Genomic DNA, 19913 nt, shown 5'->3' with positions numbered 1-19913 from the left:
ACTATTTCTCACTCACCGTTTGCATGTCTGGCTAATAAGAGTCATGTCAGAGGCAACAGAGAAGGAGTTCCTGGAATTCAAAAGCTCCTTGCAAGCTGCTCGGAGAAGCTCCTTACCTCCACAGCCAGGAAACAGAGCATGGGGGATGTGATATCCTTCAGTGACTTAATCATATATGCCAATATTTGCAGAAAGAGCCCTGGCGAAGTGGAATAGCTCATTTTTCTCATACAGAAAGTCCCAGGTTTGAATCTAGGGTATGACCCACCTCTCATAGGCACCCCCCCAAAAATGTGTTTCCTGAGCCAATCAGGGGAAGTTCTGCATGAGCCAATACCAAGGCTCCTGCATGTTCAGGCTAGCCCTTTTGACCAATCTGACTAATCGCATCCTCACTGCTGTTTTGATGGTGCTGCTGGACAGAATCACAGCAGGCTCCACTGTCCACCCCCTTATACACTGTATGCCTTATATACCATGGCAGAGACACCCATCCCATCTGGAGATTCTGGTAGGCCTTCCCCTTATACTTCACAGAGACAAATTGGGCTAAAATGGAGGGACCACTATCCTTGAAGCATGGTAGTACAAGCTGTATCCCACCCCCATCTCCAGTGTCTAATCCAGAGGCCAGATGGAATCAGAGTGGACCAGAATATGGGGAAGGAATCTCAAGCCCAGAAACAAAGAAGCAAGACATGTGGCACAGTTAGAACCTTTCCTGAACAGCGTCAGGGGTGACGTGTGTTCTAGAATGTAAGAAGGTGTATTATGTATTGGGTTGTGAACCAGTCAAATCAGTCAGACAGTTGCGTAACAGATAGCTGGTGCCCGGCATGCCTCATGGTTCCATATCCATGCCAGGAATATTGTGGCCTCTTGCTTAACTGTCTCTCATGGTGCTTAAAAGGGAACAGGAGCTTGTCTAGAACAGATAGGTTGGTAACACTACAGGGAAACAACTTGCATTGCTGGTGGTCCTGCTGCAGGCTTGCCTTGTCGTTTGTAGGGGATTGGGCATGATGTATGTGGCAATGGGGTGCATCCTGTCACTTTACTATTGGAGAGCTAGCTGCCAGTGGAGAGCGAAGGAGGACAATGCCCTGGTTCACATGCAGCAACAACCCGGAGTATGGTTTGTTGTTGAATTGTGGGTGGTTGTTACATATGAACCCTGAATTAGGGTTCAACTATAGGTTGTTAACCATGAACAGCCCAGGAAGAGAACCCATGGTTTGTTGTTTGGTTGTGAACTCTACATTGTTTTGGATTAACAACCCATAGTTAAAATAGATCTTATCCCCCTATTCTCTATGGTTTGGGGTGCGTAATCGCTCAGTGCTCTTGATGGGAAGGGTAGTTTCTTTATATGAGGTGGTTTGTATTTCTAAAGGGTGATGGGCAGTCTATTTCTCTCTGTGTCTATGCTGGTCTATTGATAAATTAGCTGGATATTCATTAAAAGAATATATGACTTGATCTCCCTCCTGAAAGATAGAATCTCCTGCTTCTGACTCTGCACAGACTCCATTTAGTTAGCCAAAATTGTCATTTCAGGGTAAATCTGAAGTTTCTTGATCCATCCAATACTTATTCTCTACTATCTCTATTTCTCCTGGCACGAGATCACAGTAGTCTAATACAGATTTCTGAACTAAGTTGGACAAGGTGTTTTTGGTTGAAGCTTGCTGAAACTAGGACCAAGTGGTAACCATACTGTATGGTAGTGTATTAATAGTATATAAAGTTGTGTATATAAAGATAACATATGAGTAAAATACAGTGCTTTTTTTACAAATCTTAAACAAGCAAACTGACTATTAATTCTAAAATTAAAATATAGTGTATAAAAGGAAAAAAGAAATGATATAAATCTTAAAATAATAAGCTCATATGCCTCCAAAAGTTAAAAAGATCAGTTGATTTTAAATCTTAAAATAAATGAACTCTCTGAGAATTCTAAAGTTAAATTATAATTTTAAAAGGATTAATGTCTAAAAGTATTAATGTCTAAAAGTGCAAGGATCTTATATCCACTTTTGCAAGCAGATACAGCCACCCAACAAGTATGTAGAACGTTTCTTCTTCTTCTTCTTCTTCTTCTTCTTCTTCTTCTTCTTCTTATTATTATTATTATTATTATTATTATTATTATTATTATTATTATTATATTTCTTTGTATCCTGCCTTTTGCCCAATACTGGGCCTCAAGGCAGCCTTACAAAATTTAAAACGTATACATTTTAAAACCTATGAATAGAAATATACAAAAGTTTAAAATATGTTCCAATATTAAAACATTTACAATACATGACAATTTTAAAAGACAGTAGCATAGATGGAGGCCCAGATTAATCAACAAAGGCCTGCCGGGACAAAAAAGTTTTTGCCTGCCTCTGAAAGCCCATCAAGGAGGGAGCAAGTGAGTCCAGATTCCCTGGGAAGAGAGTTCCAGAGCACTGAAGCAGCCACCGAGAAGGCCCTCTCCTGCGTTCCCACCAGGTACGCCTGTGATGGTGGTGGGACTGAAAGAAGGGCTTCCCCAGAAGATCTCAAAGCACAGGCAGGCTCATAAGGGAGAATACGGTCTTTCAGATAACCTGGACCTGACCCATATAGGGCTTTATAGATCATAACCAGCACTTTGAATTGTGCCCGGAAGCAGACTGGAAGCCAGTGGAGCTGTTTTAACAGGGGCGTCGTTTGCTCCCTGTAACCAACCCTGGTCAACACTCTGGCTGCAGCTCTTTGAACCAGCCAAAGTTTCTGAACACTCTTTAAAGGCAGCCCCACGTAGAGTGCGTAACAGTAATCCAGTAACTAAGGCATGTGTCACCGTGGCCAGATCCAACATCTCTAGGAATGGGCACAGCTGGCGCACTAGCTTTAACTGTGCAAATGCACTCCTGGCCACCGCCGAAACCTGGGCATCCAGGCTCAGGGCTGAATCCAGAAGTACATCCAAACTGTGAACCTGTGCCTTCAGGGGGAGTGTAACCCCACCCAGCACAAACTGAATCCCTATTCCCTGATCTGCCTTTTGACTGACAAGGAGCATCTCTGTCTTGTCTGGATTGAGCTTCAATTTGTTCACTCTCATCCAGTCCATTACTGCCGACAGACACCGGTTTAGCATAGAAACCGCTTCCTTGGAATCGGGTGGAAAGGAGTAGTAGAGTTGGGTGTCATCAGCATACTGGTGTCACCGTACCCCAAAACTCTGGAAAACCTCTCCCAATGGTTTCATGTATATGTTAAATAACAAGGGGGACAAAACAGAACTCTGAGGGGACTCCAACAGCCAACAGCCAAGAAGTTGAACAGAAGTCCCTCAGCACCACCTTCTGGGTCCACCCCTCCAGGAAGGAATGGAGCCACTATAAAACAATACCTCCAAGTCCCATCCCAGCAAGGCACCCCAGAAGGATACCATGGTCGATGGTATCGAATGCTGCTGAGAGGTCCAGCAGAACCAGCAGGGACACACTCCCCTTGTCCAATTCCTGGTGTGACCAGAGCTGTTTCTGTCCCATAACCAGGCCTGAAGCCAGATTGAAATGGATCTAGATTATCCATCTCATCCAGGGATCCCTGGAGTGGGGTGGCCACCATACGCTCCAATACTTTGCCCAAAAATTGAATATTGGAGACTGGCTGATACTTATCAAGGAGGGCTTTTTCAATGTGGGTCTCACCACTGCCTCCTTTAAGGAGGCTGGCAACTATAGTGATTTTGTCTGCAAAGTGCTGGGCAAATTGGTCACAGTGGGCTGAATTCTGAATTGTCTTCTTGGGGGCCAGTGTGTAAAAGGCCCCTGATCACCTGAAATAGCTCCACTGCACAGTTCTTTGCAGACGCAAATAGTGGCAGAGAAAAAAGTTTTTTTGCTGCCCGTATTGCCACTGAGTAGGCCTTCAAATAGGCTCTAGCCCGTGTTTGATCGGATTCACTCTGAGTTTTCCGCCAACATCATTCTAGTCTCCGTCTCACTTGTTTCACTGCTGCCAGTTCCCTGGAAAACCAGGGGGCTGGTGTGGCTCCATATTGGGAGAGAGGATGCTTAGGAGCAATTGTGTCCACTGCCCTGGCCAGTTCTCCATTCCAGAGATCAACCAGGGCTCCGACAGAATCACCTGCCAAAGCAACAGGAAAATCCGCAAGAGCCTTCAGGAAACCATTCGAATCCATCAGCCTCCTGGGGTGGACCATCTTAATCCGTCCTCCACCCCTGCAGAGGTTCTGAGTGCCAGCAAGTCTAAACCCCACCAGGTGATCTGACCATGACAATAGAACTATAGAAAGTTCCTCCACTCTCAGATCTCCGTAGGAAGTTGTATCAGTTCATTGGTTGTCTCTGATGAGCAATTGTTTGTGCCAACAGGCTGGAATGGGAGGGGCAATAACTGATGCTGGAACCACAGGTGGTCACTCTTCTTCCCTTTAGACCTACAAACAGATCTCAGCCTTGCCAAAGCACAGCTTTTTGTAGCATTTCCTTCCTCTAATAACTGGCATCTACTCTGGGTTGTCATTAGGGCTGTGTTCGGTCCCCCCGATTCACCACGGAGGCCAGTTTGGAGCCCCTGAAACAGCCCCGATTTGAGTTGGGATGCTTCAGGAGTTGCCCACTTCACCTTGGTGCCGAAGCCAAGGTGAGATTCCCCCTCCCCAAGGCGACTCAGCCTTGCAAGTCCCCAGCTGTGCAGATGGCACTCAGGAAAGCCAGTAGCAAGGCCAGCCATGAGTCCATTGGACTCAACTCCCTCTCCCCGCTCACCTGCCACCATCACCACCCGCTGCAACGCCGCCATCATCGCTGTCGCATTGCTCCTGCTGCCATCGCCATTGCCTACTGCAACCAAGAACCGCGGTGCTCCTGAGTAGCAGGCTGTGATTTCAAGATGTCGCTGGGGCTCTGATGGCGGCAGGAGTGATGTGGCGGCAGCGATGGTGGTAGGTGAGCAGGGAGAGGGAAGTGAGTCTAAAGGACTCACGGCTGGCCCTGCAACGGCTTTCCCATGACAGCAGGAGGGAGGACCCAGTGCTGCTCTGAAGTGGCCCAAGGCACCCTGAAGCTTCAGCACCGATTGGCTTCGGGGTGCCTCAGGCTGACCTGCAACTGACTCAGAACCAAGTCGAGGAATGCCGAATCAGCCCGCCTCACCTCAGTTTTGGGGATTTGGCACAGCCCTAGTTGTCATTATGTATGAACCAGAGTAAAAAAAATCTACAATGAGAGGAGCCATAGTTCAGTGACAGAGTACATGTTTTGCAAGCTGAAGGTTCTAAATTCAATCCCTGGCATCTCCAGATAATTCTGAGAAAGTCTGAAATGCTGGAGATCAGTGTAGATAATGCTTAGCTAGGCTGACTAATGGTCTCTTAGTAGAAGGCAGCTTCCTAATGGTCAGAAGCTGGGATACATGGTCTCAACCTGGGTGCGCTGGGTTTATGAGGAAGGTAAGAGTGAGTGGTGCCACCTGAGTGCTCTGCCACTGAATTTGCCTCAGCAGCAGCCCCATTCCTGGGAAGACTGCAATGACTACCATCTGTCAGGGATGCTTTAGGGTGGATTCCTGCATTGAGCAGGGGGTTGGACTCGATGGCCTTGTAGGCCCCTTCCAACTCTGCTATTCTATGATTCTATGATTCTATGATTCTATGACTAAGCAATGCTCACCCCTTCTTATGTAGTCAATGTTTGTTTGGCTTTGCATCTGTTGGGCCCAATGGGTGGGAGGGAGGACAACAGTGGTTTTCCTCTCCATTGAATCCTATGAGTGATATTTTCCTTATACTGTCTCTGTAGTCCGGAGATGGGTAACAAATGGCTCTCCATATGTGGTTGGACTGCAACTCCCATCTGCCTTAGCCACCATAGCCAATGGTGAGGGATGAGGGGAGTTGCAGTCCAACAATATCTGGAGGGCCACAAGTTGCCCACCCCTGCTGTAGTCACTGTAAAGTTGTGTCATCACTGAGGGTGGGAACAGCGTTGAAAGATGGGATTTGATGTGGGTTTGCTCCTCCCCTGGCCTTCCCATTCTCTGCCCACACCTCCACCCCATTTTCAGCTTTATGCCAGATAAGCATTTTATATACGATATAAAAACTATAGATCACTAACTATAAATTGACAGATTATAATCAAGTTCTACAATGGGGCCAGAGGTCACCAGTACTTGATCCACCATTAAGGATGGTCTTTACATTGATGGGATGCCTTTCTTTAGTTGGCAATGCACGTGTCTCTCAAGAAATGTTATCCTCACTGACATGTTCTGTATCACTTCTGGGGCTATCAATAGGTTGACCAAGCTGAGCATCCTGTTCTGTGGGGACAGACTCACCTTGTTCTAAATCTGCACAACCAAAGCTTTCAGATGCCTGACTTTCAAACCTTAAGTGGCGCCAATACATACAAACTTCTGGAGTCCTCACTTAATATGAATGAGGATGCTCTTGTTTTGCTGTAACAACATCAGGGAGCCGTCCTTCATTTGACTCCGTCCATACTGAATCTCATTCTTTTATGGGCTTAATGGGCTTTGCTGTACAATCATAGGCTCTCTGAAGGTTCTTATGTACATCAGTAGGACTTTTACTACTAAAGGAGCCCTGTCCTCCTTTTCATATGGTCACCCCTCCCCCAGCATGGAACACAGAAGAAAGAGTGGCCTGGGGTAAAGCAGAGAATTTTGGTTTTCCCCAGGCAACTTGCTGTGACATCTTGATGACACCTGCTGGGGAGAAAAGGATTCACATTCACTTCTCTGCTCATTCCTCTTGTAGCAATTAGAGCTCCATCACACCTGCACGTTTGCCCTGGTTTACCCTCGAATTATCCGCCCTTATTTCCATAGCATGTGAAAGCCTGATCAACTTTGTGTTTTTACGTTTCATTCATCTTTACACCTCTCCTCTCATGTGCACCAGCGTATCGCTGTTCTTCCGTTGAGATGCACCCACCCCCAGATCTCCTTTGTACCTCCCTCTACAATTCATTGTTTGGTGGTAGTTCAATCAGATTTGAACATAGAGAGACTAACTTCTGAGTAAACAGAAGTAAGACCTCAGAAGTAAGCATGGGGTTGCAAAGCACTTCTTTCCAGTTTGCTGTTTTAAGACTTAAAAAAGAAAGCTTCTGAGTGACCACACTATTAAAAGTTAGTTCTATATGTGTTTACTCAGAAGTAGGTCTCTCTCTATTCCATAGAATGGAATGTTTACTCAAAGGTAAACATGCATTAGTATGGGTGGGATGTAAATGCAGTTGAAATCAATACGATTTACTTTTGAGTAAGGGAACCAGCAGATCTCTACTTTTATGAACTTGAAGATGCACAGCTTTGCATGGAATGGAATGGAAGATTGATCCTTCACATTAGTGAACTACCAGGAAAAGGGTTTAAGGGGGAGAAATTTAAAAAAACATTTAAAAAAATCAAGGAATGACCCAATATAATTCAAATTTGGCAAGCCCTGCTTACGAGCTAGCACTGTGCCAATTTTGATTTCTTTATCTTTGAAACTTACACAGATGTAAGCATTTGTTTAATTTCCATTTTTAAAATCCCTTAAAATCAAGGGATGACCCAATCTGATTCAAACTTGGCATGGCTAAAGCCCTCCTTAATAGCTACCGCTGTACCAATTTTGATCTCTTTATCTTTAAAAATGAGGGCGCTGCTGGCAAGAATGGTGCGTTTTCCACATTTCTTTTAAGGTGAAAATGCCTGCTGGAGAAAAGGCACGCCCCTCTATGCCCCTTGAAAACACACCCACAGAACATCAGATTGAAAACGATGGATGAAAATACACACTGAGGGTAGCGAGTTGTCCTTTCGATTTACCGGAAGAACCAGACTTTCCCTGCTCCAAAAAATAGTGCTAAGAGTGGTGGGGGGGGGGGGAGCAAGGGCAGGGCAAGACATGGGCGACATCATCTGAGTCCTTTGCACACAACCCACTTGACAGCGGGCTATAACACTGGTGTGATGGAGCCCCAAGTCTTAAAAAGCATGCCGCTGGTTTCAATCAGAGGCTTTTTCAAACTGAATTTGTGCTCTGGTGTAAAATTGTTACTCTGGATTTGTGTGAATGAATGTGTGTGTGTGTGTATCTCATTTTTTATTATAAGTTCCAACAAAACAAAACAGAAAACAAAATAGACAGCAACAACAACTCCACAAGTGTCACTACATACATTAAAGGCCTCAGTTCCAAATATTACAACATTCTAAAAAAAAAAAAAAAGTGGGGGGAGTGAATTACACATAAACTAAAATAAAGGCAGACCAAATATAAGTGATTCAACTGTAGCAGGCAATTCAACTGCCATTCAACTGTAGTAGGCAAATCAAATTTATTTTTAAAGCTGAATGGGGAGCAGTATATTCAAAAGTAACTGTTTTCTAAAGAAAGTACTCTGTCTAATTTGTATGCCAAGAAAACCCTTTTTAAAAAATCTTTTAAAATCCCCTTTAAAACAAAGCAGCCAACTGTCCAAATTTAAAAGAGTATATTTAGGGAGAAAAGAGAAACAATGGGGAAACCTAGGGAAGGTCACAAACACAGAGAAAGAGAATTCCAAATAAAAAACAGTACGTCAGTCTAACTTTTATTTTTTTATTTATTTTATTTATTTTTTATTTTTTTATTTATTACATTTTTATACCGCCCAATAGCCGAAGCTCTCTGGGCGGTTCACAAAAATTAAAATCATCATAAAACAACCAACAAGTTAAAAATACAAATACAAAATACAATATAAAAAGCACAACCAGGATAAAACCACGCAGCAAAATTGATATAAGGTTAAAATACAGAGTTAAAACAGTATAATTTAAATTTAAGTTAAAATTAAGTGTTAAAATACTGAGTGAATAAAAAGGTCTTCAGCTGGCGACGAAAGGAGTACAGTGTAGGCGCCAGGCGGACCTCTCTGGGGAGCTCATTCCACAACCGGGGTGCCACAGCGGAGAAAGCCCTCCTCCTAGTAGCCACCTGCCTCACTTCCTTTGGCAGGGGCTCACGGAGAAGGGCCCCTGTAGATGATCTTAAGGTCATTACCTACTTGAGTAGAGCATTGAGCCCTAGAGCCTATGCCAAATTTATTGGACAGAGGATGGTCTGAGAGAGAGATGATGAATCCTTCTAGGAGTCCTGGGAATAGGAATTCATGGTAAACCCTCCCCCCCAAAAAGCTAATCTTATAAATGTCATTGGCTTGATCAACACTAATACCTGTTCATTTTTATATATATATATGTAACTTTTTTATGGTAAATTTCAAGAAAAGAAAACAGATTTCAAATAATTTACCTGGAACAGTCATTAAGCTAACCACCTTTTAATTGCCCTGCTTCCCCACCCCCACCCTGGATCCCTTTTTAAAAATTGATGTTACATTGCGCATTCTCCAGTCCTCTGGTACTGGTTAGGCCTCATCTTGAGTATTGCGTCCAGTTCTGGGTACCACACTTTAAGAAGGATGCAGACAAGCTGGAGAGTGTTCAGAGGAGGGCAATGAGAATGATCAGGGGTCAGGAGAGACTGAAAGAACTCGGCATTGAAATTTTGTCACACAAAGAACCAGGAACTCTTCTCGATCATCCCAGAGTGCAGGACACGGAATAGTGGGCTCCAATTACAGGAAGCCAGATTCTGGCTGGACATCAGGAAAAACTTCCTGACTGTCAGAGCAGTATGACAATGGAACCAATGACCTAGGGAGGTTGTGGGCTCTCCCACGCTAGAGGCATTCAAGAAGCAGCTAGACAGCCATCTGTCAGAGATGCTTTAGGGTGGATTCCTGCAATGGGCCTTTTAGTCCCCTTCCAACTCTACTATTCTATGATTCTATGGTTCTATGGTACAGTCCTTCCCAGGCTCTGTGAAGGAGTTATATTTAGAAAAAGAAGCATACGCAAGTGAATTTTATATGTTGTTTATTGCTGATTCTCTATAGGATGGATTATGGCCTTTTGGCAGCTTTAAAAGTCTTCAGAAATAGTTGGTGATATTATACATGTGTGTCTTTTAACTTTTGAGAAACTACATTAGCAAACTTATGGGGAATCTAGCTTATATGACATGTTCACCAATTCTTTAGGATGCTGGAAGACAACGAAGTTCTGCTGAAGTCCATGGCAAAAATCCCACTGAGTACAATATGAATGGGTCTTTAACTCTTGGATCCGCCATCACTCATCTCAAATGACACACTTACTTTTGGAATACTTTAAAGAACTGATTTTCAAAGCAAGGCTTTAACTGAGACTTTGAGCATTCCTTTCTACATGTTATGGTTTAATGGACTTGTGTAACATTTTCAAAAATTTGAGACTAAGAGTCTTTCTCCACAAGTTCCCTACCTAGAAATCAGTTTTTTGCTTTACGCCTTTTCCAAGCAGATAGATGCTACTCAGTGCTGCTGCCGCCACAGTGAGAAAGAGGCCTCTCTTGATTACCTTTAAAAAGAAATTAAATTTGAGTAATGCATCTGAAGACATTGTAATAGGAAAAAAAATAGTTTTAAATATTTTTACCATTCTGTAAGTCAGGACTTAAATCTGAGTATTCAACAGGCTACTTCAACATGCAATGCTATTCACATTTATTTGTGATTAAAGCCTCATTGTATTCAGTGGGACATTTGAGTAGACATACATACAATTGCAGCCTAAGTTATCATCAATGCTTCTAAAGGTAATTTTAGACCCTCAAGAACCAAAATAATATCTATTTATGATATTTGTATAACAAGGCATATGATACTTTACAAAATGAAAGTTTTACAGCACTACTGGCTGTGAGCTGTAGGACTTTTTCCTGTCTAAACATGCATAGGAATGTGCCCTAAATAAACTCACAACACTCCACATCTTATTCTTTATTTTAATGAATTTTGTATTTAATACATTATAAAGATTTATTTATTTACTTTTTTTGTTTTAACCATGTCCTGCCTCTTTGGCAAAAAGCCTCCTTGGGCAACTTACAACAATTGTTAAAAAACAAGATTTACATAAAACAATATAAAAATGATAGAGAGCCTGATATGAACAATTAGAAGAGCAGGCCTGCCTGGAGAAGCTGTGGGGAAACAGTGGCCCTCCAGATGTTGGATAACACCTTTGACCATCTCTGACCATTGCCATGCTGGCTAGGGCTGATCAGAGTCTAACAACATCTGGAATTAAACCTTTTCCCCACTTCTGACCTAAAGGATTACACTATTGTTGTGTTTCAATTTTTTCTACAATATTCTTGTACTACTTGGCTTTTTAACCACATTTCCATTTTTGTAAGATGCAGTCTTTTTGTAAGATTTCTAACCATTGTTCTCTTTATATACTTTCTTAAACCAGATGTGGTCAGTAGGTAAGATCTCCAGATGTGTTGGACTTCAGGTCCCTTAAGCTAGCATGGCCAAAGGTCAGGAATGCTGGGAGTTGAAGTCCAAAACATTGGGAGATTTGCCTTCTGCCCATTTAACAATGCAATCTATGGGATAGATTCAAAAATATAACCCATAGTTTCTTGAATCTCTCCAAAAAAACCTCCCCAGTATTACTTGCTGGCAAATAAGTATTGCTGTCTGGTGCCCCCTATTGCCGGGCTTTCTCCATGCGGACACCCACTTTGTGGAACGCCCTTCTCTTTGGTATGTTGGAGGTGCTGCTTTAGGTGTCAGTTAAAATCCTCCCCTTTCACCCAGGCCTTCCCTCAGGGCTTGTGCTGCCCAGTTTGATTATTTGTTTGGTTTAAATATTTTAATTGAGGATGTTTCACTTTTGATTTTATTAGGGTGACCATATTTTGGAAACCAAAAAGGAGGACAACATGGTCGCCCCCAAGGGGGCGTGTCCAGTACCAAGAGGGCGTGCCCACCCAAACATAGCCTTGGTCACATGTCTGATTTTACAGCACACGTTTAAGACAAATCTGTTCTACATAACATCTTAATGTTAAAATCACTGAAATAAAGAACAAGTGAGAGATTCGATGTATCAGAAATTAACTTCACTCACTCCTACTTTTGTAGGTTTTGCTGTACTTTGAAGCTTTTGCTATACTCTGTGTGTTACATTCTCCCCTTCCCTCAAATATCTTTTCTGACTGTATCTTCACTCATTGCAAGCTGCTGTTGTTGTTAACAGGGTTTGCTACTGGCCCCAGATCTGTTTCAAATTTGGTACGGCTAAACCTCTACCTAAAAGCTATCATGGTGCCAACTTTCAGCTCTTTATCTTTAAAAATGACAGTTTTAAAAATAATAATTTAAAAACCTCAATTTTTAAAAAAATCCTAAAAAATCAATGGATAAACAGATCTGTTTCAAATTTGGTACGGCTAAACCTCTACCTAAAAGCTATCATGGTGCCAACTTTCAGCTCTTTATCTTTAAAAATGACAGTTTTAAAAATAATAATTTAAAAACCTCAATTTTTAAAAAAATCCTAAAAAATCAATGGATAAACAGATCTGTTTCAAATTTGGTGTGGCTAAAGCTCTACCTAAATCCTATCATGGTACAAAGTTTCATCTCTTTATCTTTAAAAATGACAATTTTAAAAATAATAATTTTAAAACCTCAATTTTTTTAAAAAAATCCTAAAACATCAATGGATGAACGGATCTGTTTCAAATTTGGTGTGGCTAAAGCTCTACCTAAATCCTTTCATGGTGCAAAGTTTCATCTCTTTATCTTTAAAAATGACAATTTAAAAAATAATAATTTTAAAACCTCAATTTTTAAAAAAATTCCTAAAAAATCAATGGATGAACAGATCTGTTTCAAATTTGGTATGACTGAAGCCCTTCCTAAGAGCTATCATTGTGCCAAGTTTCATGCCTTTATCTTAAAAAATGACAGAGTTATAAGCATTTTGTTAATTCCCATTAGAGCTGCTCTTTGAAAAAAAATCCGGATTTGCCATCAAAAACCCGGACAAATCCAGTCAAATCTGGTCATATGGTCACCCTATTTTAGATGCTTTTAACCGAGACATTTTGTATTTTCTGTTTTAAATGTTTTAACTTATGGTTATTTTGCATTTTAAATTTTATGTTCTAGACTGCTTCAAGATGTCTCCTTAGATAAAGTCAAGTGACCTATACCATATATACCCAAACCTGTAAGAATCTGATATTCATAGTACGACATCTTTAACATGCATCTGATGTGATGTTGTACATTAACATGAATTAAAAGTATACATAATTGCATCAAAAGTTTACACAAATTTGCTCCAATAGCTATATTTCTTAAAACTGCTGATTCTGGTGTGTGTGTGTGTGTGTGTGTGTGTCCATTGCGTAACAGGCAGGTTAGGGCCTAACTACTTACTTTAACAAGCTGATTAGTAATTTAACACAAAATTAAGTACCAGTAATTTAACACAAAATTAAGTGTGTGTGAGAGAGAGTGTGATTGGCACGACAGTGCATGGGGCAGAGACGTTTGTTTCCCACCCCACCTTGGGAAAATTGCATTACGAATTAGCATTGACATCAGTGAGGAATTTTCTACCCAATGCTAATTTTTGCCATGCATACATAAGAACATGGATCAGGCCAAAAGTCCATCCAGTCCAGCATTCTGTTCACCTATTGGCCAACCAGCTGCCCATGGGAAATCCGTAAATTGGATATGAATGCAACAGCACCCTCCTGCCCAGGTTCCCCAGCAAGAGACATAACTGTCTCTTTATACTGGAGGTAGCATATAGCCATCAGAAGTAGTAGCCATTGATAGCTTTATCCTCCATAAATTTATCCTCCCTTTTAAAGCCACCCAAGCTGGTGGCCATCACTATGACTTGGAAATGAATTTCATAGTTTAATTATGTGTGAAGAAGTACTTCCTTTTATCTGTTCTGAATCTCCCACCAATCAGCTTCATGGGATGATCCCAGGTTTTATTAATTCTTTCTTTCTTTATTTATAACATTTGTATCCCGCCCTATATCATTAAGATCTCAGGGCGGTGTGCAGATAAAAGCATATAGTATTAAACAATAAATATACTCAGCTAAAAAGAAATGAAACCATGAACCAAGTTAAAACTCTATGTAATTTAAAAGCAGTAAAAACAGTTAAAACAATGTGCCATCTTAGTGAATTTAACCATTAAAAGCTTTGTTAAAAAGCTATGATTTCACTTGGCACTGGAATAAAATCAGCATTGGCGCCAGTTGGGCCTCCAAGGGGAGAGCATTCCACAGTTGGGGTGCCACAACCGAGAAAGCCCTCTCCCTTGTCCCATCATAGCGTATATGTTGCGTTGGTGGGATGTGGAGAAAGGCTCCTCCAACAGATCTCAAGTCTCGGGCAGGCATATATAAGGAGAGGCGCTCCCTCAAGTATCCAGGGTCCAAGCCATTTAGGGCTTTAAACGTCATTACTAACACCTTGAATTCCGACCGGAAGCATATAGGCAGCCAGTGCAGTTCCTTTAAGACTGGTATTATGTGGTCTCTGTAAGATGTACCTGCCAGCAGTCTAGCTGCTGTATTTTGCACTAGCTGCAACTTCCAAGTCATCTTCAAGGGCAGCCCCATGTAGAGTGCATTGCAGTAGTCTAATCAGGAAGTTACCAGTGCATGCACTACTCTGGCTAGGTTGTCCCTGTCCAAAAGATCACATGCTAAAAGCATTAGTTCTTTATTGAGGGCCTCCAGAGGGGCGAGATTAATTGTTTCTTTCTTTAAATAGAAATTTAGGGAGGGGGATTTTACTTTTAATAATTTATTTTTACAAGAATCTACAGACATCATTGTGGGCATGTTTATTAATGTTGATACCTGTTAGAAATAGATAGATATGTTACTTTTTCATATTACAATGTTTAACATAAGAAGAAAATATAATGGCTAATGCATTATTAAAATATTATTATAAGGGCTTCTAAAAAGGGTCAGCTAAAAGCAATGTTATAACTGAAGCATTATAAGAAAAACAAGAAAGCATAGCAGGTATGGAGGGTCTTTTTCAGCTGAGATGATGAGAGTAACGGAACTTGTGGTTGGACTTGTGGTGAGAAGAGGTGATAAATAGAACAAAACTGAAACACACATCTGTTGTTTTTGAACTCATGACCTTGTGGTTACATGATGGGAGGGGGGATAATAAAGAGTGATTAAGAAGGTATGCTCAGAGGAATCAAAACCAAATATGGACATAAGTAAATAAGAATGGGTGGAATATCAAATGAGAGAAGCATAAAAGTAAACAGAGGCGGAGTTACAAGGCGTACCGGGATAGGCTGTAACCCCTTGAGTCTCTAACCAACGGAGTGATAGGGGAGGGACTGCTTCGGCCAGGCTAAGGGATAAAATGGTTTTGCTCTAACTGGTAGGTGTGCCTACCTGCCTAGACACCCAAACATGCAAGTTTCCTCAATAAAACAGAGTGTTTAAACTTTCACCATTTTTGTCCAAGCATTTTCATTTCAAATCGTGTTTCTAACATACCTCTTATAGAAGAATGATTAGATTTAATTTAAAATACATATATCTCAATTTATAGTCATCAGAGGCTCTCAAATTGGCTTACAAATGTCTCTCACATTAATATCACATTGAAGTGTAGCATCAGAAATAACTTGGTGACCCTGTTGAGCCTGGATTGTTCATGCAACGTTTCTTGCCCTCCTTTTTCCTCACCCCTGGCGTTGCCCTTCAACCACTGCCTACTAGATAGAAACTCCCACTTAAGTCCCCTGAGGCAGCTAGTGAGACTGAGGCCATGGCTAGACCAGGCCTATATCCCGGGATCGTCCCGGGATCGTCCCTGTGCATCCAAATGACACACAGGGGATCCCGGGAGCAGGCAGGGACGACCCCTCCGTTTGCCTGGGATAATCTAGCTAAGGCCTGATTCAACACCTGGTGGCGGCAAATCTTTCCTTGCTGGCAGTGGCCAGGCAGCAGTACTGCAAATGAGAATATATGCAAACAACTTCAGCAGAGGTTTTGGTGCCAGAAATATTGCATAAACAGCATAAGAATTATGAAGTTAGGAATAATTGGACCTGGCTAAATATACATTGAATCTTAGAGACATATATATGAAGGATGTATTTTACTCAAAATAGTAAGTATTTTAGTAAGGGAATAAGCCTGGGAAAGCAGCTTGACGATTTCTAGAAACAGGAAATGGAGATATGGTGATTTTAGAGGATAAGATGAAAGACGTCCTTTAATATTATGAAGAACTCTGTATAACACCCTTCCCTAAACTTCTGATGTTTTAGGCTACAATTCACAGCACTCCTGACCATCATTATGTTGGCTGGGGCTGATGGTAATAGGAGTCTAAAATTGTTGGGAAAGCCTGCCTTTAAATTAAGACGTTAACTCCAAGTAAAGCGTCTATCGTTCCCATTCCATATCTAAATCCGAATTGAGTCTCACTTATATACCATTCTGTTTTCTTATGAATTGGGTTGTGAATAATGTTAAGAAATAATTGTAATGTATGAGGCTAATTGTTCTGTATTTGGAGCATTCTTTGGCCATGTCTTTCTTGGGTCATACTCTGAATATTGATTTGCGCTAGCCACTTGGTATGATACCAGTTTTATAGATAGTATTGTACACGTCTACCAAGAGTTGTATTTCATCTCCTTCAATTAGCTTGAGTAGTTCAACAGGTATCCCATCAGTGCTGACAGTCTTTCTTTCCTTTGTATTCCTTATAGCATCTCCTACCTCCTCACCCATAATATCAGGTCCTTGTTTGATTCTGTCCTCTTTATTCAGCTCTGCACTTGTGTCATCAAATAGCTCCTTGATGTATTCTTCCCATCTCTTAAGTTTTTTGTGGCAAATCTTTTATAATTATTCCGTGTTAGTCTTTTAGTAAGAGAGGTTGACTTTTTTCCCCTTTCCCGTCACTTCCTTCACTTTTTTGTGTATTCCAAATGTGTAGTATTTGCTTTCTAATTGTTTATATTTGTCTACCATACATTTCTCTTTCACTTCTATAATTTTACGCTTTATTATTTTGTGTATGTTATTGTATCTTTCTGCATCAAGTCCTTTACATTTTCTTCTTTCTTCCATTAAATCAAGGATCTCATAGGCCATTCATTTTTGCTTTCCTTTAGGTCTACTGTCCTTTAAGTTGGTCTTACCTGCTCTCAGTATGGCTTCCTTTATTTCATTCCATGTTTCATTGATGTTCAAGCAGTTTCATTGTTACTCCTAATATTTTATAAATTCTCCTTTATTTTTTTCTTCACCTCTTCCTTTATTTCAGTATAAGCATGTCGATATTTAAACTAAGCATATTGGTATTTAAACTTTGTGGGTTTTTTTTCTTGATTTCTTTAATCTTACATTGAGAACTAAAACAAGTGGGTTGCAGTCTGATTTTACACCAGCAACTGGATATGTTTTTACAGACTTGATGGTATTCCTATATCCCTTGTTAATGAGAATATAAACAATTTGATTCCTAACAATGTTATCTTTGCTATGTCTGAGTGATGTCCATGTACACAGACTTCTTTTTGGAAGCTGAAACCATGTGTTTGTCATAAACCACTTCCTTCCGTTGGCAAAGTCAATCAGCTTTTCCCCTCTGACATTCATACTGCCTAACTCGTAAGCTCTGACATACTCACCAACCTTTTCCTTCTCCTACTTTTGCATTAAAGTCTCCTAAAACTATTGTGGTGTCTTTTTTTTATTGTAAGGACTTTTTTTATTAGATTGCAAAAATCATTAATTTCATCATCACTTTTATCTGCTGTAGTGCCACATGAAGCACAAGATTAAGGACACAATAGCCAAGAGTCCTGTACTGAAGTATTACAGTCCAGGCGAGCAGCTAGTGTTACAGTGTGATGTCTCTGAGACAGGGACCGGATCTACACTAGTCTTATAACGTTGCTAGTGTCCCTTTCTAATGTGGTTCTCTGTATCAGTTCTCTGTATCACGGGGCACACTAGCATGACTTACGTTTAGCTGTAACGTTACTGCAGGGCACATTGTTAACTTAAATCCTTTCCGTTGTTCTCCCTCTTCTCTGAGAGTAGCAGAGTTGCTGGGTTTTCTCTGCCCACTGCCTGCCTCATTCCTAGCCAGCAGTGCAGGGCAATAGTCATAAGCACACACACAAACCCCCTCCCCCGTTTTGGACTGGGAGCAGAGACCCTTGTTAATTTTCCTGCACAGAGCTACAGTGCTCCTTTGAGTGCTCCTCAGCTCCTTTGCAAAGAGGGGGGGAAATGTTAAAAAAAATCATAAGAAATCAACCGATGACCCAATTTGATTCAGATTTGGTATTTGAATCACTGTGCCAATTTTGGTGTCTTTATCTATAAAGCTTACGCAGATGTAAGTATTTGTTTAAAATCCTGCTCCTCCGCCCACAGCAGCGGCTCGGGCAAATCTTTTGCAAAAGGAGCACAATTAAGGCAGGATGCATGGGAGTACTTCACAATCAAAGCAGATTCTAAGGTGGAAAACTTCTGAGTCCTTTGCATGCAGTTGTCAGTGATTGCACAGTATAAGGCTGGTGTGATTTATCTGCTGTAGCAGATAAGATAGCAAACGGGGCGAAGGAAGGAGAACAGGAAGTGGGCGGAGCAAACCCAGCAGCTCTGCTACTCTCAGAGAAGAGGGAGAGGAAAATTACCAGTAGAACGAGGCACATGAATCTGTAGCCGCGCTGGAACTAAGAAACAGAACCTGAAAGTACAACTCATTAACAACATTAGAGACCCAGGGTCACGTGATGCTGTGTGTCACAGTAACCCATTCAAAATGTTAGAATAACATCAGTGTAGATTCCCACAGGGCTAGGAGTTGACCTGTATGGAAACAGCAGCCAGTTGCATTTGTTATTGGAGCACTATTTGAAACTGAAAGAGGATATGCACAGATTGAAAAAGAGCAGTGCGACAATGGAATCAGCTACCTAGGGAGGTTGTGGGCTCTCCCACACTAGAGGCATTCAAGAGGCAGCTGGACAACCATCTGTCAGGGATGCTTTAGGGTGGATTCCTGCATTGAGCAGGGGGTTGGACTCGATGGCCTTGTAGGCCCCTTCCAACTCTGCTATTCTATGATTCTATGAACTGTTAACTGTATTATTTGGAATGAAACACTTCTATCATCTCATATCTGCCCACATTTGCACTACATGTTCAACCATTGGAAACCATTATGTGGACACCACTGCTCAGTGCCCCAAAGAGGCTTCATTGCACGTTGATGCAACTACAGAACCAGCATTATAGTACAGCAAGTCTTGCTTCACCAATCCTCTAGAATTCTTTGAGAATGGCAATAGTGTGCATAGAGTTAGGGGGTGATATATTAGAGAATGAGTACCTGGATTATCAAAAAGTAATTAGAAATAAAATGGTATCTAGTTTAGGAACATTGCTAAAGAATGTAGAACCAAATAATCACTTGCACCAAGGATGGAATAGGGGTGGGGGAAATAGTTGTTCCTAATTTAAAGTAGGAGATTTGTGTGTGTGTGTGTGTGTGTGTGTGTGTGGTAGGTAGTAGGGGTGTGCATGGACCCCCCGCTCTGCTTCTTTTCCAGATCCGCGATTTGTGGATCGGGCCGCTCCGCCTATGTCTGCTCCGCTCCACTGCGGAGCTCCGGATCCGGATCGGAGCTCTGTTTCCCCCCCCCCATAGGCTTGCATTAAGCTAAAAAAGTATACAACTTTTTTTCTGTTAAAGTTAGAAACCTCAAGTTTGGCACCATGACACCTCATGGATGTATACACATGCACGCCAAGACTCAAAACAATCCCATCATCCCCTGATTTTTGGGGAATTTATGAAAATCGGGCACCCCATTCACACCCCTTTCGATAGCTCTGTCAATTTGCACGTTAAAAACCTCAAACGTGCCACCTTGATAGCTTATACAGGGATA

The 19913-nt window shown here is 41.5% G+C and overlaps 1 protein-coding gene across 2 annotated transcripts in view; it reads right to left on the bottom strand.

Annotated features, from left to right (window-relative positions):
* Window positions 1-9934: 9934 nt before the first annotated feature.
* Window positions 9935-19913, bottom strand: part of KMO (kynurenine 3-monooxygenase) — a 57218-nt gene continuing 47239 nt past the window's right edge. The window contains exon 15 of one of the 2 annotated variants that reach the window (XM_063115939.1): window positions 9935-10473. In XM_063115939.1, the coding sequence (XP_062972009.1) occupies window positions 10378-10473 (96 nt within the window). In that variant the 3' untranslated portion in view covers window positions 9935-10377. The remainder of the gene's footprint in view (window positions 10474-19913) is intronic. The other variant, XM_063115940.1, reaches the window with a different exon arrangement.

Source organism: Elgaria multicarinata, chromosome 2 (genome assembly GCF_023053635.1).
Source record: "Elgaria multicarinata webbii isolate HBS135686 ecotype San Diego chromosome 2, rElgMul1.1.pri, whole genome shotgun sequence".
Lineage (NCBI taxonomy): Eukaryota > Metazoa > Chordata > Lepidosauria > Squamata > Anguidae > Elgaria > Elgaria multicarinata.
This window is presented reverse-complemented; position numbering and strand designations above follow the sequence as displayed.